Source organism: Guillardia theta, assembly GCF_000315625.1.
Source record: "Guillardia theta CCMP2712 unplaced genomic scaffold GUITHscaffold_93, whole genome shotgun sequence".
Taxonomy (NCBI): Eukaryota; class Cryptophyceae; order Pyrenomonadales; family Geminigeraceae; genus Guillardia; species Guillardia theta.
Window position 1 is genome coordinate 128,810 of NW_005434581.1, and position 21,925 is coordinate 150,734.

The 21,925-nt window shown below is 55.6% G+C and overlaps 2 protein-coding genes across 2 annotated transcripts; one reads left to right on the top strand and one right to left on the bottom strand.

The window, feature by feature from the left end:
- Positions 1-1,747: 1,747 nt before the first annotated feature.
- On the top strand, positions 1,748-15,322 carry GUITHDRAFT_89621 (hypothetical protein; the record flags this gene model as incomplete). Its single annotated transcript, XM_005824518.1, has 3 exons — positions 1,748-5,707; positions 5,758-8,567; positions 8,687-15,322. The coding sequence occupies 3 exons, from the start codon at positions 1,748-1,750 to the stop codon at positions 15,243-15,245; spliced, it is 13,329 nt and encodes a 4,442-aa protein (XP_005824575.1). The 3' UTR covers positions 15,246-15,322.
- A 1,349-nt stretch (positions 15,323-16,671) lies between these two features.
- GUITHDRAFT_144874 (hypothetical protein) lies at positions 16,672-18,417 on the bottom strand (the record flags this gene model as incomplete). The annotated part of the gene is made up of 5 exons (XM_005824519.1): positions 16,672-16,717; positions 16,782-17,818; positions 17,873-18,104; positions 18,269-18,317; positions 18,375-18,417. 5 exons carry the CDS (start codon positions 18,415-18,417, stop codon positions 16,672-16,674), a joined length of 1,407 nt encoding a protein of 468 aa, XP_005824576.1.
- Between the last annotated feature and the right edge of the window lie 3,508 nt (positions 18,418-21,925).

Consider the following 21,925-nt stretch of genomic DNA (forward strand, 5'->3'; position numbering starts at 1 on the left):
CATTACGCTTACTCTCTAGATGTTAGGAGGAGGAGGAGGAGGAGGAGGAGGAGGAGGAGGTGCGTGAGAAGAAGCAGTGAGAACTGAGCAGTTGCTAGGAGAAGAAGCTATCAAGGATTAAGAGCATGAGAAGGAGCTACGGCAGGATCTAGGCGAAAAGAAGTAGACACAATAGACATGATTCCTTCCATAAAGGCGATGGAGATGGTACAGTAGTCGATCACAATGGGCAAGAGAAGTCGTGAGTGTCTTGAAGGCATCAATATTCCTCTTCAGCTCGTCCTAGTACATGGAAAGCCCTCCTCCCCCCCTCCCCTCTTCATTATCTGTGTCGGAACCATGATAGAAACGAGAAGGTCGGATTGCAGTACTTAGGTGGATCAGAACATGCTGATGGTAGTCGCTGTTTTCAACTTGATGAAATCGCCCCATGTCTGCAAGACCCGATGGGTCGAAGATGAGCATGCTGCGAAGGAGAGACAAGACGTCATAGTATGCGCACGTTGCGGGAGAAGTAGGCAGCTGGGCTCGGAAGGAAGGGCCGGGTTGAGGGCAGCAGCTGAATCAGCCACTCAGTCAGCTCAAAGGGATGAGGCTGGAGGAAGGAATGAGAAGAGCAGGCAGGGAGGGAGACGGATGTGAGGAGGAACAGGAAGGGCAGAGTTGGCGGACAGTGAGGGCAGTCCGACAGCAAGATCGAGCAAGGGGAGGGTCGCGGTTGCTCACAGTATGTAGCGCCGGCTGAAGTAGCGCCGGCGATGAGAGTAGGAAGGAGCCTGCCGCGTGCGATCGATGTGGGGGAAGGAGGAAGATGAAGTTTCAGTTCTCTTGAGAGCTACGTGTTACACGTGCCCAAGTCCGATCCGATGATCCGCAGTACTAGAACTGCTCACTATGGTAATAAAGTAGGCTTCAGAGGACCTGATTCACATGACACGCGACTGATTCGGAATGTTTCCGATCATCGAGTGTTGTACGGTAAATCCTGCCAATCATTCGAACTCGGAACCAAATTTCCGACCGGCGGAATTCAACAGTTCTCACTCAGCCAGTGCACGCCGGCCCGGGCCGGCCCGCACCCCCGGCGCGGCAGGATAAGGGTTCATTGTCCTCGTACTGATTTTTCACTTAACTTTGAGTAAGGGTTCACCGTCACGGTGCCACCTCTACTCTCCTGATTGATCGAAGGCCGCACATCGGGGACTTCTCAGTTTTGATCTCTTGAGGGGAACCGGCTCGGGCCGCCGCCGGGCCGGGCGGAGGGGGGAGGGGGGGCGGCAGGGCGGCGGTGGCCCGGCAGCACTATAACTAGAGCCAGCCGGGCCCTAGTTACAGGGCGGTTATACGGTTACTAACAGTTAGCGGGTAGGGTTTGGGCGCTATGGAAGAGAGAAGATTGCGGGTCATGGCGTCGGAGAGGAGGAGGGAGGAGGAGGCGAAGGATAGAGAGAAGAAAGCGAGAAGGAAGTAGCTGATAGGTAAGGATGGGAGATACTGAGCCTCGCGCTTGAGTCACACACAGCTGCTCAGGTAGGAGAAGAAATTAACGATGCTCAACGGGATGGCTCCAAGAAGGCTTGAGTCGACGAGGAGTATCAGAAGCATACGAAGCAAGGATGGGAAGGGGCGGCAGAAGGAAGCATACACCCTGGGAGCCATCCTCTCTCACCTGAGAACAAGGATCTTGTCACTGGTGGGGGAGGAAAGCGTGCATGAAGTGGACGAGATGCTAAACAAGGAGAAGGTGATGAAAGAAGTCGAAGAGTTTGCGAGGGAGGGAGGCAAGTCGAAGCTTGTGTTCTTCTTGCAAGCAGACAGTCAAGAGGCCGAGGATGGCGCTGCTGCCAAGCCAAGGATCTTCCTTGTAGACCCACAAGAGAGTGTTCTCGTGGACAGGTGTATTTTCTTCTTGAAGCGCAAGTCGGACAGCATCAACGCAGACACTTTCGAAGAAGATGTCATGGTCGGAGACTTCTGCACCCCATTGCTTGACAGCATCTCCCTCCTCCTCTCCGAGGTTCACAGCCCGATTCTGCACGAGAAGAGCTACGACTGGAAGGGGATCGGAAAGGAGACGGTGTACACGTGCCTGAGCTGCGTCGACCAGCTCATGAACCAGGTGAACGAGGAGATGAGCACCATGTACGGGGGGGTGAGCCTCGAGCCGGTGGAGGATTGGATCATGGAGGACCCCCGGGCCGCCGAGGGCTTGTACAACAAGATGGCGCTGGACGACGAGGTGTTGGGGTACATGGAGCTGGTTCTGGAGCAGTGGTGCATTCAGGTACACACGGTCTTGCACGAGAACGAGATCAACCGAGTGATGTCGCTCGGCCCGCGATCAGAAACAACATGGTGGCGCAAAAGATCCACAAAGTTGTTCAAGATCATGGAGCAGCTCAAGGGTAGCCAGGCGAAGCTTGTGCTGGGGGTGTGCACGGCAGCCAAGTCCAAGGGTGTGAAGCGTTGGAGACAACTGGATGAACAGATGACAGATGCAATGAATGATGCAAAAGACAACGTCCGGTTGCTCTCAGACATTGATCTCTTGCTGGAACCCTTCTACTCTGGCGATCTATCGCAGGTGAAGCTAGCTCTGCCGGATCTGTTTGCAAGGCTGAAGATGATATGCTCTGTGTCGAAGTACTACAACACTCGGAGACGAAGCACTCGTCTGTTGTTCAAGGTCGGACATCAACTGATACAGATATCTCGTAAAACTCTGCATGATGGAGGGAAGATTCTCGAGCTTGAACCTGACAAGGCGTTGGAGAGTGTGAGAACAGCCTTAGAGCTCTGCAGACGGTATGAAGAACATGTCGGCAACCTCCGGGAAAGACTGCTCTCGCAGAAAGGAAAGAGTTTGAACATCAAGAATGAAGATGTAATGGAAGAAGTAGCTCAGTTCATCACACGGCTCGAGGCGGTCGAGGTGATCCTGGAGACTATCCATCAGTTTTCAACGCTTAAACGAGCCCCGATAGACGGACTCGATGTGATCAAGCTGGCATTTGACGAAGTGCTAGCCCTGTTAAGATCCAAACCTTACGACATCCTTGATCACTCAGTGACCAAGTTTGAAGAAGACTTCCACGAATTTCAAGAAAGAATATCAGCCATCGAAGTCTCAATACGTGACTTCATAGAAGTTTCCTTCGATGAAATCCCCAGCATCGAATCTGCTCTGGACCTGCTCTCCAAGCTTGAATCGATCCTACAACGGGACTCATTCAAGGTGCACCTCGAAGACAAGTACAACCTGATCTTCTACCATTACGGTCAGAAGCTGGAGAGCATTCAAGAGATGTACGACAAACTGAAATCGAATCCTCCCCACCTAAGGAATGTTCCGACTGTTCCCGGCAACGTCCTGTGGGTGCGACATCTGCTGTACATGGTGGAGGATCCAATGAAAAGGTTCAAATGCAGTAAAGTCATCATGACGGCACCAGAGTCGAAGAAGATCATCCGCTTGTTCAACCGGGTCGCCAAGACTCTCATCGAGTACGAGACTCTCTGGCTGCAAGCTTGGTTCAAGTCCATCGAGCAGTCCAAGATTGGTCTGCAAGCCACCTTGCTTGTTCAGCACCCTGTCGACTCTCGACTTTGCGTCAACTTCGACCCAGCAGTCACCCAGCTGATCCGAGAAGGTAAAATCTTACGTCGTCTCGGGATCAAGTTGCCCACCTCAGCTCTCAATATTCTCCAGCAGGAGTCCAAGTTCAAGAGCTACTACGACAGCCTTAACAACTTCCTCAGCGAATATTACAAGTTCCTCAACCGCATCCCCAAGAGCGTCCAGCCGCTGCTGGAGTCTCACCTGCAGGAGATGGAGCTGGTGATCCGACCGGGCCTCGTCTCTCTGACTTGGCAGTCGATGAACATCGACGGTTACCTCGTCCGCATGCACAGCTTGCTGCTCAAGCTGAGTGTCCTCTTGCAAGGAGTTTCAGACGTGTTGGACCTCCGTGTCGCCAAGAACCTCAGTTTCATCCGAAACATGTCTCTCATTCGCTTTCCTGAAGAAGGCAAATTTTCTATCGACGAGTTCATAACGTTGCAGAAGCAAGAGCTGCAGAAGTATGCAAGCTTTCTACAGGGGAAACGGTCAGAGGTGCTAGAGAGCCTGCATGAAGTCATAGACAAGATCAGACATTTCTCATCTGAGTTTGGCAACGAGTGGACCATTCTTCCGGATCGCATAGAAGATTTCATGCAGTTTCACTGTAACTCATTCTATCACTCAATCTTGTGTTCTGTTCGAAGATCTTTCAACGATATCAAGAGGCGACTGGGGTCGAGGGTGCATGCGTCATTCCTGTTTCTAGAGAGACCTTTCTTCAACCTCGATGTTGAGCTCTCCATTCCCAGCATCGTCGCTCAACCTTCACTCAGTATAGTTCAAGATGCGATCAATGAAACCGGGAGGTTGGTTCTACGAGCTACCAAGTCGTTGAAAGTGATTGCGAGCTCCTCGAGCAACAACAAGAGTGAGACTTACTATGATAGAATAGCAGCAGATCGCGTCATCGTGCAATCGGTATTGCTCCTTGCTGGCAGCGTGGAGGGATCGAGGAGGACTGTGTTGGAGTACCTGCAGGGCTTTCAACGATTTCAGTTCCTGTGGGTGGAGGACAAGCTCGCTGCCTACTCGAGTTTCGTCAAGTCGAAGCCAGACCTCTTCCACTATGAGGAACAGTTCATGAAGTTCTCGCGAATAGAAGCCGACATCAAGGCCATCGCTCCCATGCACAACATCGGCTGCATCAGCCTCCGCACCCAATCCCTCAAGTACTCTCTCATCGCCGAGACCTTGGCGTGGAAGTCCATGTTTGCCAGGAAGCTGCACGCCAAGGCCAAGGAGGAGATGGACTCGCTGGTATCCTTCATTAACACCAACGTGGAATGGCTCAGCAAGGAAGTCTCGACCATCGAAGACGTCGGCATGTCCCTGCAGTGGCTCCGCGATCTTCAAAGCAAAGAGAGTGACATCGAACAACAGATCGTTCCAATCGAGAACATGTACAATATCTTAACCAAGCACGAAGTCAGGATACCCAAGGAAGAGGCAGAGACTTTGATGAATTTGAGAAAGATGTGGGATAGAGCCATTGAAATGGGCCATGAAAGAAGCTCCAGGTTGTCAAGCTTACAAGCAGGCTTCCGTCGAGAAATAGTCAAGTCTGTGAAATCGTTTTCTCTCGAAGTGATTCAGTTCTGCAATGATTACGATATGAACGGGCCGATGCTCGCAGGCCTAGCAAATGCAGAGGCCATGGAGCGTTTAAAGAAGTATCAGGTGTTGTACAGCGAGAAGGAGGCGAGGATGAGGTCCTTGCAAGAGAGGGAGGAGATGTTTGGGTTGAACGTGACGTTCTACAAGGATCTTGACAGAGTGCGGCAAGAGATCGAGCTCTTCAACTCTCTTTACACCTTGAACGCGAGGGTCGAGGAGCACATCTCCCACTTCTCCGAGAGCCTCTGGAACGAGGTGCAGGGTCAGATCCCCTTTCTCGAGTCTTCGCTCGAGAGCTTCGCGCACGAGCTCGAGAGCCTCCCGGCCATCCTCCGCGACTGGTCCGCGTACAAGAGCCTCAGGTCGACCATTCGTGACACCCTGGCGGCCGTTCCCGTCCTTTCCCTCCTTAGCCATCGGGCCATCCAGAGGCGGCATTGGGTACAGATCATGAACACAGGGGGACAGCAGGTGCTGCTTGCTCACTTGTGGGCTGACGACTCACTGACGGAGCCTCGCAGGTCAGCCTGTGGAACCTAGACCCGGGCTCGATGAAGCTGAAGCAGATACTGAACCTAAACTTGACTTCCATCCAGGGAGACATCGACGACATTTGTGAGAGCGCGAAGAAGGAGCAGGAGATGGAGGACAAGGTCTCGTCGCTGAGCGAGCAGTGGAATGACAGGCAGCTCCTGTTCTCCGACTACAACGGGGGAAAGTCCTCGATCCTCGACCCTCACGGGATAACCGAGCTGATGGAGACTCTCGACGTGTCCATCAACGACCTGCTGGCTATCTCCGGCTCCAAGACGGCTGAGGCGATCTCGGAAGACATCGAGACATGGCTAGCGAAGCTGTCGGAGGTATCGGAGGTGATGGAGATGTGGAACCACGCGCAGTCCATGTGGATTCATATGGAGCCCATCTTCTCCGACGGGAACATCTCCTTGGAGCTGCCCAATGATGCGAAACGATTCGCTAAGATCGATCTCAACTACTCGCGGCTCATGTCTAGGGCCCTTCACAACAGGAACGTGGTCAACTCCTGCACATCAGACCATCAGATCAAGAGCTTGCTGCCGCACCTGACGGAACAGCTCGAACAGTGCCAGAAGTCTCTCGTCAACTTTCTCGAGAGAAAGCGCGACGCTTTCCCGCGCTTCTTCTTTGTTTCCGACAATATCCTCCTCACGCTCTTGAGCGAACAAGAAAGCTCCTCATCTCTCGAGCAAAACCTGTCGACGATGTTCTGCGGCATCAGAGGGTTTGTGAGCGAGGGATCGGAGAGCGGGGGGAGGGAGATAACGGGGGTGATCTCAAGGAATGTTTCGGACGAGGAGAGCGTGCTGTTGTCAAACCCCGTCAGTCACAACTCAAAGTTCGAGCTGCTGCTCCGAGACGTCTTGTCCGAGACGCAGGTCAGTCTGAGGCAGGCCGTCCACTCAGCCATCAAGAAGGGAGTTGCGTACGTCCTGTCTGACCTCCTCGACAACTTCCAGGATCAGGTCTGCACTCTAGCACTGCACGTTCACTGGACTCAGGACACGATACATGCCTTGTCTCGGGCTAAGACCGAGAAGAACCTGATGAACGCGGCCAACAAGCGGAACGTGAACAACGTCGTTGAGCTCACGAAGTTGCTCAACTCAAGCTTGACAAGCCTGCTGAGGGTGAAGGTCCAGAACCTCCTGCTGCTGCAGTTGTACCTCAAGACCTGCTTCGAAGAGATGTTCAACCTCAAGGTCTCGAGCCCCGACGACTTCTTGTTCCTCCGGCATGTGAACGTCTTCTTCATGTCCAGCGATGAAGCCCTGGACGTGAGCATCGCTGGGATCAGATTGAGGTACGGGAACGAATACCTGGGACTCAACAACCGGGTGGTCGTGACGCCGACGACTGATCGATGCTTCGTCTCCTTCTGCCTCTGCCTCTCATCCCTCAGCTGCAATCACTTTGTGGGGGCAGCAGGATCGGGGAAGAAGACCACCATCAGGGAGTTTGCTCGCTTCTGCGGGAGGTTCTTCGTCTTCTTCAACTGCAGCGAGCTAGTGGACATCAGCTACATGGAAAGGTGCTTCAAGGGCGTGCTCAAGAGCGGCTCCTACGGCTGTCTCTTGCACATCGACAAGACCCTGGCCAGTGTGCTCTCAGTCAGCTCCCAGTATCTCTTCGACTTCCTCCAAACTTTCAGGGCCCGGCAAGCCTTGTCCCTAGAGGACAGCCTTGCGGGAGCCAAGAAGCAACCTGATGCCGCCATGTTCTTCACGTCGGCCGTGCTGCCGGGGGGGGCGAGCCTCCCGCACGTCTTGCCGTCCCTTCAGCATCACCTGCGGACATTCATGGCCGTCAGCCCCGACAAGCAGGGGATCCTCGACGTGAAGCTTGCCTCGCTGGGGGTCGAAGAGCATCTGAAGCTCGCAAGGAAGCTGAATGTGCTGTCTGACTTGTTCCCTTGCGTCATCAACAGAGTTGAGTATGTGCCGATCATCAGCATGCGCAACCTGATTGCAATCTGCAACAAGGTCGGCAAGTTCAAGCAGGAGGGTCTCCACAGGAGCGACACCATCTCGCTGCTGGTTGCGATCAAAGAGAATGTTCTGTCGTGTCTGCACACGTCAGACAAGATGCTGGTGATGGGCTTGCTGGCTGACTTGTTCCCCGGTCAAGAAGTGGACGTGCCGTACAGTCAAGACCTGCTGCAACTCAAGGACGGGATTGTGAACCATCTCACCAAGGAGAAGATGGACAAGCAGCCTCTCTGGATAGAGAAGATCCTCAACATCTACGACGGGATCTCAACTCGTCTCGGTGTGGTGGTGATCGGTCAGTCTGGCCTCGGAAAGACTTCCATGATATCAACTCTTGCGCAAGTCCTCTCAAACCAGGAGAACCCGCACAAGGTTGCCATCCAGCGAATGTTCAGCAAGAGCCAGGACGTGTCGCAAATGTTTGGACACTTCTGCCCCTCCACCGGCAAGTGGCTGGACGGGACCTTCTCCTTCCTCTGGAAGAGATCGACCTACCAGAACGGCTTCAACACTTGGATCTGCCTTGACGGATCCATCGACGACTCGTGGGTCGAGCAGCTGGGCTCTACCCTGAGCGGCTTCCAGGTGTTGAACCTGTCCAACGGAGATCGCATTCCTGCCAAGGTCGGGACCAACTTGATCTTCGAGACAGACAGCCTGCAGAACGCCTCTCCTTCCTTCCTCTCCTCGACCTGTGTCGCCTACGTGTCTTCGTCTGCCCTGCCTTGGCGCTCTGTCGTGAACAAGTGGATAGAGGAAAGGAACACAGACGAGAGGACGCTGCTCCGATCACTCTTCGACAGGTCCTGCCCTTCCTCCCTCCCTCCTCCATCTCGCTCTTGCTCGCTCTCTCTTCCTCTTTTTCTCCTTCACTCAGAATCTCAGTCCATTCTCTCCTGCTCGCTTACCCGCACGTTCGCAGGTACTTGGATCAGGTCCTCCACTTCTTCAAGATGCAGTGCTCCAGGACTATGGTCACGTTTGACAACTACGTTCCCCTCGCCATCACCCGCTACTTTGACTGCGCTTGCAAGTACCTTGACTTCCGTTGGGACTCCAGCGGCGAGCCGTTCCTCGAGAAGGTCTTCATCTTCTGCTTGTGCTGGGCGTTCGGAGGTGTCATGGAGCCTGGGGATCGAGTCAAGTTCGGTCAGTTCCTGCACACCATGACTGACCTGCTCCCGACGGTTCCGTTCGGCGACACCCTCTTCGACTTCTTTCCTGATGACAACAGGATGGACTGGGAGCACTGGAAGACGAGGGTGAAGGAGTGGAACTATCAGAAGCTTGTCCTGCAGGAGCTCTTCGTGCCCTCGATCGAGACAGTCCGCAGCGACTACCTCCTCAAGTTCCTCAGCACCAAGAAGATGAACGTCCTGATCACGGGGACCCCAGGCTGTGGCAAGTCTACCCTGATGCAGCGATACCTGTCCAGCCACGACAGCGACAAGTTCATATGGAGTTACATGTCGCTATGTCCGAGCTCGACGGTCGAGTCCTTGCTTGAATCTCTTCACTTCATCATCGAGAAGAAGCAGGGGCGCACCTACCTGCCTGAGAACGGCAAGGCCTGCACCGTCTTCGTCGACGACATCAGCTTGACTCCTGTCGACCCCTGGGGCGAGCAGAAGCTGTGCGAGCTGCTGCGGCAGCTGATGATAGACAACGGGTACTACAGCCATGAGCTGCCGAGCGAGTGGCGGACATTGATCGGGATCAACTACCTGGCAGCCATGAGCCACCCAGCACACACTCAGAAAGACATCTCAGTGAGGATGAAAGCTCAATTCGTTGCGATGAGTCTGGGGTCGACGAGTGACACGTCAGTCAACCAGATCTACTCTAGAGTCTTGGAGCGAGTCTACAAGAAGCGCAAGGCCAGGGATGAGCTGCTGGCGATCGCCAAGAAACTCCCGGAGATGACAAGTAGCCTACTGCAGCACGTGCGATCCAACCTGATAGTGAGGAACAAGAACCCCCTGCACACCTTCAACTTCCACGACATGATCGCCATCTTCACGGGAGTGCTCAGATGTCACCCTGAAGACATGGAGTCTTGCAACGTGCTCGTCAGGCTGTGGCAGCATGAGTGTGAGAGGACGTTGAAGGACAAGCTCGAGGATGAGCATGAGAGAGACATCGTTGCTGCGGGAGTCAAGTCCGTGCTTGACACCTTCAGCATGTCGAGTCACCTCAAAGACGGCTCGACCAGCGGCGAACACTGCTTGTTCGGGGTGTTGGGCAACGGGAAGCGCTCTTACTGTCACGTCTCTGACATGGAGAAGCTGACGGAGGACGTGGAGATGTGCATGGAGGCCAACGGGTTCAGTCGCGAGCTCTTCGATGACGTCATCAATCAGATGCTGAGGATCGCGCGAGCCATCGGAATACCCCGCAAGTCGATCATGCTCGTCAGTCTGCCTGGGTCAGGGAGGAAGTGGATTTCTAGGCTGGCAGCTCGCATGTTGTCATCGGACGTGGTCGAGGTGGACTCGACTCACAACTTGGAGGAGACGATCTTGACCTGCTACAAGACAGCCGGCCTGGAGGCGAAGCCCGTGACAGTGATAGTTGAAGATGCTGTGTTCGGGGACACGATGTGTTCTGAGACGTTGAACCAGCTGTTGAGCCATGGGAGGTATCCTTCACGGATCTCGAGGGTTGAACTTCAGAACTTCTCCGAGCTGATCCAGAAGGCGATAAAGAATGAGAGCCATACCCTCTTCTCCAACCGCCAGCTCCTTCGCATGCTCGAGTGCAGAGCCTGGGACAACTTGCACCTGGTCTTCTGCTTCGACCAGTACGAAAGGCTCCTGAAAGCTTGCAACGAGGTTCCTGCCATCCCCAAGTCGTGCTACGTTGACGTCTTCCTTCCTTGGAAGCCCGAGACCGCCCGGCAGGTCGCCTTTTCTCAGCTCAGAGATCTCCAGCTTGACTTCCAGGCCGACCCGGAGGTGATCTCAGCCTACGTGGCTGGTGCCCACACGCTGGTGCTGAGGAAGTCGAAGGAGTACGAGAAGAAGGTGAGGAGGGAGCTGCACGTGGGGCCCGGGCTGTTCCTATCGTACCTCGACACCTTCAAGCGGATCTTCCGCAACCAGGTTCAGTTCATGTCCAAGAAGATGGAGAGGACGCACGGAACCCTCAAGAAGCTCAGAGACGCGGGGTTTCACGTCGCCGAGCTCAAGAGCAGGCTCAAGGACCGCAGCATGGAGCTTGCGGACGCGCAGGCAGAGTCTGCGGGGATGCTGCAGGATATCAGCGACATAGTGAAGCAGGCGGAGAGGATGAAGGCGACGCTCATGACGGCCAAGAACCGTCTGGCCGAGCAGTCGCAGATGCTGCAGCAGGAGCGGGAGGGCCTCCAGAAGGACTTGGACTACGCCACCCCCTTCATCTCCGAGGCCTTCGAAGCCGCAAAGTCCATCCCCCCCGAGGAGGTGAAGTCGCTGGCGGGAAACAAGAACCCTCCTTTCACCACCCGCCTCATCTTCGATACCGTCCTCATCGCCCTCGCACGGCCTCTGAGGCCCGTGGAAGTGATTGACGGGAAGCTCTATCGGGACTCGTACCTCTACGTCGCTGACCTGCTGGGCGACGAGCAGCTGCTGGAGAAGCTGGTCAAGACGTGCGAGTCAAAGATCAACGGGGAGACGGCTGAGCTGCTGATGCCTTACCTTGAAAACAAGGAGTTCCGTAACGCCAGCGCCAAGGTCTCGTCAAACCTCCTCCTGCTCGTCTCCTCCTGGGTCCAGAACCTTGTGAGGTACTACCAGACCATCGACAGGAGCTCGGTGAAGAAGTCGAGGATCGCGTCCTTGGAAGAGTCCGTGGAGGTGCTGGGAATGCAAGTGAAGGAGATCCAGTCGGAGTTGGATGTGGTACAGGAGGAGCTCGACAAGTTTCAAGACAACTTCGACGACTCGCTCAAAAACAAGCAGGCGGTGGAGAAGGACGAGAGCACCTTACAACAGAAGCTATCCATCTCCACCTCCCTCCTCACGAACCTCCAGCGCGAGAGGATACAGTGGATGAATGACCTGGAGGAACGCAAGAACGAGATGAAGAAGCTCGCGGGGGACTGCGGCATCGCCTCTGCCATGATGGTGTACCTGGGGCCCTTCAGCAAGGACGCCAGGACCGAGATCATGCAGTCACTTTCTTCCTGGTGCCACGAGTGTGAGATCGAGTTCTCCCACGAGCTTCACGTCCCCAAGTTCTTCACCACCCAGAACGAAATCAGCTCCTGGTTCCTCCAGGGCCTCCCCTGCGATGAGTTCTCCATCCAGAACGGCATCTTGACCTGGTACTGCAGCAAGCCGCCTGTCCTCATTGACCCACAGGAGCAGTGCGTCACGTGGCTGAGAGGGAAGCTCGACCCTCTCGTCGTCCATGGGGCCGCGTACGAGCACTCCATGCATAAGATCGAGAGCTCCGTCGTGCTGGGACGGGAGCTGGTCATCGTCGGGATGGAGGTTGACTTTCCCCGGAGCCTCCTCTCCCTCGTTCAGAACTTGAACGCGTACAAGAGGACCTCGGAGACCAAGTGCAGCCTGCTGGGCAAGGAGGTGGACATTCACAGCAACTTCCGGCTGTTCCTAGTCACGAACGCGAAGAGAGCAGGTTTCAAACCTCACATGTTTGACAAAGGAACAGTCATCGACTTCTCCATCACGTTCAGCGGCCTAGAGGATCAGATCCTCAACACGGTGCTGCGGGAGGAGAACGCGACCCTGTACCAGGAGAAGTTCCAGCTCATGCGCAGGATCAACGACTTGCGGGAGAAGGTCGACGAGATGGACGAGGTGCTTGTGGAGGAGATCTCAAGACTCGACGGCAACCTCCTCGACGACCAGCCCTTCATGCAGAGCCTGGAGCTCAAGATAGCGACTCTGCACGAGACGGAGGAGGAGCTCAGCGCGGCTGAGGAGCAGGAGGCGGACGTGACCTCCAAGTGCGACGAGTATCGCTCGTTGGCGACCAGGGGAGCACACCTCTACACGGCAGTCTCTGACATGGCCGAGGTGAACCCCAGCTATGTCACCAACTGCAGCATCTTCCACCAGGTCTTCACCTCCGCGTTCCCTGAGCGGGAGCGGATCATGTCGTTTGACAGCAGGCTCTCGTCCCTCCTGCAGCATTCGACGGACGCGGTGACGAGCTTCTTCTCGGGGGGGTACGACAGCAAGCACCGCATGATCTTCATGCTCCTAGTCGCCCTCAAGATCGCCCTAGGGGAGCAGGAGCATGCCGAGCCCGACTACCTCCTCTGCCTCGCTGGCTGCGGGTCGAGCCTGGAGATCTCGCTGGGACCCAAGAAGCACGCGGCCTGGATCTCCGACGCCGCCTGGCTCAATTGCGTCTTCCTCTCCGAGCGGATCCCCAAGTTCCAGAACCTGCTGGAGTCGCTGCACAAGAGTAACAGCGCGTGGAAGGGCTGGTACGAGAAGGAGAGCCCCGAGACCGACGCGTCTGTTGACCCCGAGCTGGACCTCCTGCACCGGCTGCTGCTCGTGCGAGCGATGCGGGAGGACAGGCTGTGGTTCGCTTGCGACCTCTTCGTCCGTCAGACCGTCGGAGCGTCGAGAAGCCGAGGGTTCACGGAGCTGAACCTGGAGGAGAGCGTGCGGTACACCTCCCCGCGCACTCCCATCCTCCTTTTCACCGCCAAGCACGAGGACAGCATCGACCTGGCGACGGAGTTTTCGCGATCCAAGGGGAGGAGCCTCAACGTCCACGCGTTCGGGGAGGAGGAGCTGGGGGAGGCTGAGGGGCAGATCAAGCAAGCTGCCTCCAGGAGCTCCTGGCTGCTGCTGCATCACTGCGACAGCAACCAGCCTCTCATGCGCTTAGTCGAGACCTTCCTCCTCTCCTCCGAGGGCTCCTGGGACCCTGACTTCCGCCTGTGGCTCACGGTTTCGGAGAGGTCGCGGGTACCCCAAGAGCTCGCCCGCATCTCCGTCAAGGTCTCTCGGGACAGGCCCAAGTCCATCAGGGACTCGATCTCCCTCTTCCGGCCCTCCTCCCTCCCCCTCGGCCCCTCATCGACGGAGGGAAGCAGGAGAGTCTGGGACACGTTCAAGACCCGCTGGCTGCTCTGCTTCGCGATTCTCCAGCAGAGAGGAAAGTTCTCCTCCTCCTCGTGGAACTCTCAGCTGGACCTGGAAGCGACCGACTGGAAGTACTCCAGCAGCGTGCTGGAGGACTTTTGCAGCTCCTTCCAGGACAGGTACGGGCTGAGGGAGATGGTGATGAGGATGAAGGAGCTGGTGGAGCAGCACCTGGTCGGGTCGAAGCAGCAGGACGAGGTCGATCGCAAGGTGCTGGCGACTTACCTGGACAGGTTCCTCGTGGAGAACTTGAGCAGCCAGCAGGTAGCCGAACTCCTCCAGGACCCCGCGAGCTCTGAGGTGCCCTTCGACCATATGCTCGACCTCCTCCCTCCCTCCGACGCTGCTGCTCAGTTCGGACTCTCCTCCTACCACGACCAGGCGTACAGGGTGAAGCTCGCAGACCAGCTCATGGAGGGGATGAAGCTGCTGACAACGCCAGCGGAGGAGGAGCAGGACGTGGAGGAGGTGGAGGAGGTGGTCAGGGACATCGCAACCAACATGCTCGCCAAGGTTCCTTCCCCGTGGAACACGGAGCAGGTGAAGCTCAGCACCAAGGGCAAGTTCAGCCGAGCTGCTATCACCATCTTCTTCAACCAAGAGATCGAGAGGATGCAGCGGGTGCTGAAGCTCGTCAGAAACACCCTCCAGGCCCTCCTGCTCTCTATGTCCGGCACTCAGCAGCGGAACGACCGGACCCGCGTCCTGCTCAACACGCTCTTCGAGGCCATGGTCCCTGCTGAGTGGCTGGACGTCTCCTGGAACGTGACGTCACTGGGCGAGTGGATAGCGAACCTGATGCAGCGTCACGATCACCTGGCCAAGTGGATGGCCAAGAAGTCCTCGAACCAGTACTGGCTGGGCGGCATGTTCAACCCCCACGGCTTCCTACTTGCCATCAAGCAGGAGGCGGTGAAGAAGAACTTGTCCGCCGGCTGGTCTCTCGAGGATCTCTCCTTCGACATCCAGCCTGCGAGCGCTGCGAGCAAGCGGGAGACGCACGGGCAGGAGCAGGAGTTGTCGCAGGGGAACGCGGTCATCCTGTATGGCCTCTTCCTCGAAGGAGCCTCGTGGTCCCAGCGAGAGAGCGGCAGGCTCGTCGACCCTCCAGCTCGCACCCAGCTCAGCGACTTCCCTCGCCTCCTCCTCTCCGTCTTCCGCGAAGTCTCCACCAGCGATCCCAGCGCCGACCCCAGCTCGCACGCGGGGATCCGAGACACCCACGGTGTCATCTACATGTGCCCCTGCTACACCGGGCTGAGAAGGAGCAGGGAAAGCCTCCTCTTCATGGTTCCCATCTACACCGAAGAGCCTGCCATGGTCGCCCGTTGGACCCTCCGAAAGGTCGCGCTCGTGGCGAACAAGTTTTAATCCGCCCGTTAGCCTTAAACTTCTACTGCTCGTACTTGAGAGCTTATGCTGGTCTTGAAAATTTCCTTCTACTCCTCCTCTTCTGCTGCAGCTCCTCCTCCTCCTCCTCCTCCTCCTCCTCCTCTCATCTCCCGTAGCTATCCCTCCTCCTCCTCCTCCTCCTCCTCCTCCTCCGCCTCGTCCTGCTGCTGCTGATCTCTTGCTTCCACCTCCTCCTATCTCTGAATGCTCCAGTTCGACCCGACCTTCGACAATTTTCCGATCACCCCCTGCAAGGACAGCTGACTTTTCAGCTGTGCGTCCCGAGCTGACGACAAGCTGGAGTCCAGCTGGGAGGAGTTGCCGGCGGTTGCAAGGGTATTGATGTCCTCGATGCGGACGGCAGGCTGAAGGGAAGCAGCGCGCGCGAGGTCTCTGGCGACCACGGGGATGAGTCGATGCCCTACGTCGGAGGAGGGAGCCTGGTCGCTGTTTCCGCTGGAGGAGGGAGGATGAGTAGGCTGCTTCTGGTCCCCTCCTGCTCCTCCTGCTCCTCCTCCCTCAACAAACTTGAGCAGCTGCGCAAGGGAGACCCCGTGCTCTACCGTCGAAGGCTGGGAAGACGCCGCCTCGCTTCCTCCCTCTGCCTTGCCCCTGTCCTGCTGCAGCAGCTTCATGTTGTGGATCTTGCTCTTGTTCTCTGCTATCCATTGACCCACTGCATCCCAGCCATGCTCCCCCAGCGCCCCGTTAGAATCTTTGTACCCATCTAGCAGTACATCGTAGTGCCGTGCCCGAGCCGGGGCAGATGCTACGTGCGCAGCGGGAGCTCTAGAGCTCCTTGAGGCTCCGTTGCTCTTGTTCTTCTCCAGCGTCTTCTCTATGGAGCCGAGGACGAAGGAGAGGTACTCCACCGCTTCCGCCAGCTCCCCCAGCTCAGACGAGTCGTGCTGCTTTCCCAGCTCAGACGAGTCGTGCTGCTCTCCCAGCTCCCCGAAGGATCTCGAGCTCCTTGTTGAGAACTCCAGCTGCGCCCCAGCTCGAAACCTGCTGGAAGTTTGCGAAGTCTCCCTCTTGTTCATGTCCGGGGTCACCTCATGCTGGTCTGATGCTGGGCTGGTGCTGGGAAGTGTGAAGTCGGAGCTGATCCTTCCATCTCCCCCTCCTCCTCCCTGCGGCTTGCCGGGAGGCGTGATGGCGGAAGCGGATGGAGCTGTTCCTGCTATAGCTACTCCTGCAACGGAAGGAGAGGAGGGAGGGGAGAGAGACTTGGAGGAGAAGCCGGCGCGGTTGATCGCCTTGCGGAAGTCTCGGAGGACGCGGACAGAAGATTCCTGCTCTCTGAGCTTGATGTTATTCTGCCGCATCACCTGCTTCACAATTTCCTTCCATCGGATAATCGCCACCGTCGCGTTGGGGTCACTGAAGTCGCGCTCCACGTCCAGACTTATCCTCCGTTGCTTATCCACCTCCATCTCCATGTCTCCCCCGAACTGCTTCAGGATACGGTCGAACTTGACGGTCGAGATGAACATGCATGTCACTGGAGCCACTGACCACAGCTCGATCTTGGGCTTCACTCCATCCTTGACAAGCAGCATGTCCTCGCCGAAGGAGTTCCCGGGGTGCAGCGTGGAGAGCGTGCGGCCGTTGGAGAGGACCATGATGGCGGTGCCGGTGACGACGAGGTAGAGTCCTTCGTGGTACTTGTCATTGTTTGCCTTGAAGATCGGGACGAGCTCGGGGAACGTCAGCTGGCTCATCGCGTCCCAGATCTGGATGACGAATCGCTCGATCGCCTCGCTCTGGAGGTTGGCGAAGAGAGGTATGCCCATGAGCAGCGACTCGTGCAGCTTGACCCGAAGCTCGAACGCCATGGAGCTCGGGAGGACCCGGACAAGGTCATGCTCGTTGCGGAAGGTCACCGAGGTCTCATGCTTGAACCTCACCCAGCTGAGAACTCTTTTCTGCAGATCAGCAGGCACGTCCTTCTCCCTCAGGTAGTCCGTCACGCGGTTGAGGAGCGAGGAGAGGTCCCGGGCCTGCTGATTCATCTGCATGACAGCATCCTGGATCTCTGCTAGAAGAGCGCCGAAGGCGAGGGCTGCTATGTACGCCAGGACGATACAAATGATCCGCTCCTCGGAGTTAGTGGCAGAGATGTCTCCGAAGCCGATGGTGCTGAAGATGGTGACCACGAAGTAGGTGGCTATGACGTACTTGTCGAGCAGGCACGGGCTCGAGAAGTAGTGGTCGCCGTTGCACGTGAAGACTCCGTTGTCCTCGAGGAAGAGAAGGACATCCTCGTAGCTGTTGGAGTGCTCCTTCACCAGCCAGAACATGGAGGCGGAAGCGTGCTCGATGAGGGCGATGACGAGTAGAACTTTGAGGATGCGGGTGATGTTGGAAGGCAGGCGAAACGATCGAAGAATCTTGGAGATGATACCCGAAGTCGGGACATCGCTCTCGAGCATGGAGATCGCTCTGAAGGTCCTCAGAATCTTGAGCAGCCTGACGGGCTTCAGCATCCTAACAAGCCTGAACGACTGATCCCCTCCTGTCCCCCCTCGCTCACAGGCTTTAAGGGTGGCGAGCTGCATCCAAGTCAGACAGGCATGGAGGAGGCGGAGGAAGAGAGAAGAGATCACCTCCACGTAGGAGGCAGGGATCGAAGTGATGAGGTCGAAGAAGAGACTCCGCTGTACATACGACAGCAACACTCTGCCCAAGTCGTCGACATACTCGTTGTGGATGAAAGTGCCCGTTACAAAGTTCAGCAAGATCTCCAACAGGAAGAACGAGTCCACAAACACGTCAAAGTACAAGGTCGGCGTCTTCACGCACGAGTCTGCCGTCCAGAAGAAGCCGGCGGCAAACGCGCTGCCAACCGCGGAGTAGAGCAGGAGGACAGAGGAAATAATAGATGTCCCCTTTGTAAAGGGAGAGAAAGGATGGATCAGCCGCGAGTGCGCATACGTCTCGCCCTCCTCCCCGATCCCAAACCATCTCGTTTGCCATTTCTGGTACTTGAAAGATTTCATCACCCGATGGAGAAGCGCATGGTGGAGTTGGTTCCCTTCCACAAGGTGGATCCTTCAAAGGGCCAGGAGTCACTGAAAGAAGTACCCGAGGAAGGCAGGAGCTACGTACCCGATGCTTGTGCTCTCACCGCCATTCCCATGCTGACTGACATCCTTGTCTTTGTTTGCCGCCCGAATCCGAGGCTTTTTGATCGCACCTCCTCGTCCCATCTTCTCAGATGCGATCAGGCGGTGATAGCGCAACTACAGACAGAGCACCGCTTCTTTGCTATCTCGAGGGTACACACATACACACGAGTAATTTGGCCTGCAATGAACCAAGTTAATCCAAAAATCTTCGTGTTTTCTATCATGGTAAACAGTTCCCTCTCATCAGAACAGTCTCGTGTGTTTCTCATTTCGATCAGATGCTTCTGTTCTCTCGCACTCCTAAACCAGCAATATCCTCATCTCCACCGTCTCTCTCTTCCTCTCGTCTTCTCTCTCCTGTCTCCTGTCTTCTCTCCTCTCCTCTCCTCTCCTCTCCTCTCCTCTCCTCTCCTCTCCTCTCCTCTCCTCTCTCACCTCCTCTCCTCTCCCCTCTCCTCTTTCCTCTCTCCTCTCCTTTCCTCTCTCGTCTCCTCTCCTCTCCTCTCTGTTCTCTGTTCTCTGTTCTCTGTTCTCTGCTCTCTGCTCTCTGCTCTCTGCTCTCTGCTCTCCTTTCCTCTCTCCTCTGCTCTCTCCTCTCTCCTCTCTTCTCTGCTCTCTCCTCTGCTCTCTGTTCTCTGCTCTCTGCTCTCCTCTCTCCTCTCTCCTCTCTTCTCTGCTCTCTCCTCTCTTCTCTCTTCTCTCTTCTCTCCTCTCTCTTCTCTCTCCTCTCCTCTCTCCTCTCTTCTCTTTCCTCACTTGGCTTCCTGCAGTAGTCAAATCACATATCTAGTCCTCAACGAACCGTCTCACTACCCCCCACCCCCCCTACCCCCATTCAGTACCCCTTTTATTTCTGTCTCGTTCCGTGGGTGAGCAAGGACAACCCCTACCCCTCAAAGTCAACTTTCTATTATGCTATTCCTACAGGGGGTGGGGTAGTGGTGAAAAAGTACCCACATGTTTTACCGTCATGTTCCTATGAAAAACCACCACCCCCACCCCCTCCACCCCCACCAACTTCTCAAGTTAATAAAGGACCCACCCCCCCTTTCCGACCGATAACAGGCCTGAATGGTCCCGACCTTACCACCCCCCCTTGTCCCCTCTAGTACATATCGAGGACCGGGTACCCAGCGGATCAACCGTGACCAGTCATTGTGGCAATGGCCCGGCAGTTTATCGCACAGGACTTGGCAGTGTAGTGTAGTTGCGGGTGCGACGATGGTGAACATGAACAAAGACTCGTCGAAACATGCCTACACTGTTGATGTGCGACTATGTTGCTCCCCGGGATGTGAGTCAAGCATGTCCATGGCCTCGATCGGTAGTCTGTTTGCGTTTACGATGGAAGACTGAACCCATGTGTGGGGGTTCATGTTTTACATGACTAAATGTTGTTCGTGTCTTTACTGAATGTTGTTTATGTCTTGACTGAAGATCATACAGAGATCTCAAACTCTGAGTAATCCAAAGAGGATATGTCAGATATTCCCCAAGCTTCTAAGTTGCTCGAGAAATCTTTTATCATTTCATGTGTTAGATTCCCTTGCACTTTGCAATGTAGCGATTGTTCTGATAAATCTCTCTGCCTTTTCTTTTATAGCACTACTATGAATAGGAGTAATATTCTATCGAATGCTTTGTTCCCTGACGATGTTGCATTTCGTAATCAGTGGAGAATTCAGTTCCTTCATGAACTCTCGATCCGCACAAGGAGGCGCCTTCCGATCTTTGGTCCTGTCTGATCATATTCTTCACCATCTCTGAGTTTATTGTGTTGTTGAGAGATAAACACGCCTTGTCCCTCACAGCTCCTGATCTGACTTCGACCTTTCCACCTTGACAAAGTACATCCATGCGTTGGCTGACAGGGTCTTGGTGAGTTAGTTCAGGTGCAGCAGCGTGCGATAGGACATGGTTGAACCATGTTGTAGTGCTGCAGAGGTAGGAGGCGACTTGTGCTCGAGAGTTTACTTCTTGTTCTCTTCTTTGATGGGGTTGTAGAATTGTTCCACCTCTCCCTTCTCAATCCTCTCCAAAAATCCAGCCCAGTCCTCTTGCATCACTATGATCCGACCCTCCTCCTCATCTTCGTTTCCTCGCCTGCCGTTTGCTCCGTCAGGAACCTTTCCTCCTCCTCCATCACCAACTCCTCCCTCCTCCTCCCTCCCCTTCCTGCTACTCCACCAATGTTCTCCCTGCTGCTCTTCCTCCGTCTCACCCGTCAATGAACTTGTAGCGGATCCTCTTCGCATGCATCATCGTCTCCGTAGCCCTTCGGATCTGAAGCAGATGATGAGACAAAGATGCCCGAGGGCTGCAGGCGAGGAGGTAGGAAGGAGAGAGCAGAACAGACCTTGTTGCTCTTCAGCGCGTATGTGAGCGGCTTGCCAGTGATGATGATGAGGTCCCTGCTGCCGTCGTTGCGGGGATGCCTGAGGATCCACTCGACGGCCGTGATCGCGTCGGCGACCGCCATACCATGAAGGTCAAGGACGAACTGCAGCGGGTGAGGAGGGCAGGAGGAGCCTTGAGATCTAACCTCTCTCTTCTTGATCTCGAGGCAGTTTGCGTAGGGAGCAATCGCGTTGGAGTGCGCCATCTTCACTGCGTCGTGAGCTTCACGTGCTAGGGGACATCAGGGTTCACCTGGAAAACGTCGACAGCGTCCCTGAACGCGTGCACTCCCACCAGGCGGGTGATGAGGGTGGTGATGTAAATCTGAACGAGGAAAGCTTGAGGGGCGGGAGCGACAGAAGTGCGAGGGGGAAAGGGAAATTCAAGGATAGGAATGCGAGTATGATGGTGACGATTATGATTATGATTATGATTATGATTATGATTATGATTATGATTATGATGATGATATGACTGATTACGATGAGAATGATTGTGACAATGATAATGATTGTGACAATGACGATGACAAGAATCATGACGAGGATAGGAGAAGCAGCATACCATGTCGGGGATGATAGCCTCTGCCCTCATCTGCTTATCAATCTCCTTGAGGACCTACAAGGGCAGTCAAGTACAACTGGTGCATCTTGACCTTCCCCCACCATCGGCGTGTTCGACCCCAAGTCAACTTGAGAGACGAGGATGGTGTATGTGATCCGATCAGGAGGCAGGCTAACTCCCTGCTCTTGCGCGGTCAGGAGATTTTCTTGTCTGCCCTGAACTCATCGCTCACCTCATCTGAGAGTGTCCTCAGCCTCTTCAGCAGGTCTGCCGCCTTCCCCTCCGTCGTGTAGCTGTATCATCACCGAGTCAGGGGAGGGGATGCATGGACACAGCAAGAGAGGTCAGGAAGGGAAGCACACAAGGAACGCGAGTGAGTCAGTGAGAGGAGAGAGGGAGAGGAGGGAGAGGAGGGAGGGATGGAGGAAGAGGAGGGAGGGAGGGAGGGAGAGGAGGGAGGAAGAGAGAGGATGGAGGAAGAGGAGGGAGGGAGGGAGGGAGGAAGAGAGAGGATGGAGGAAGAGGAGGGAGGGAGGGAGGGAGGGGAGAGAAGGAGGACGCTTCTCAGGC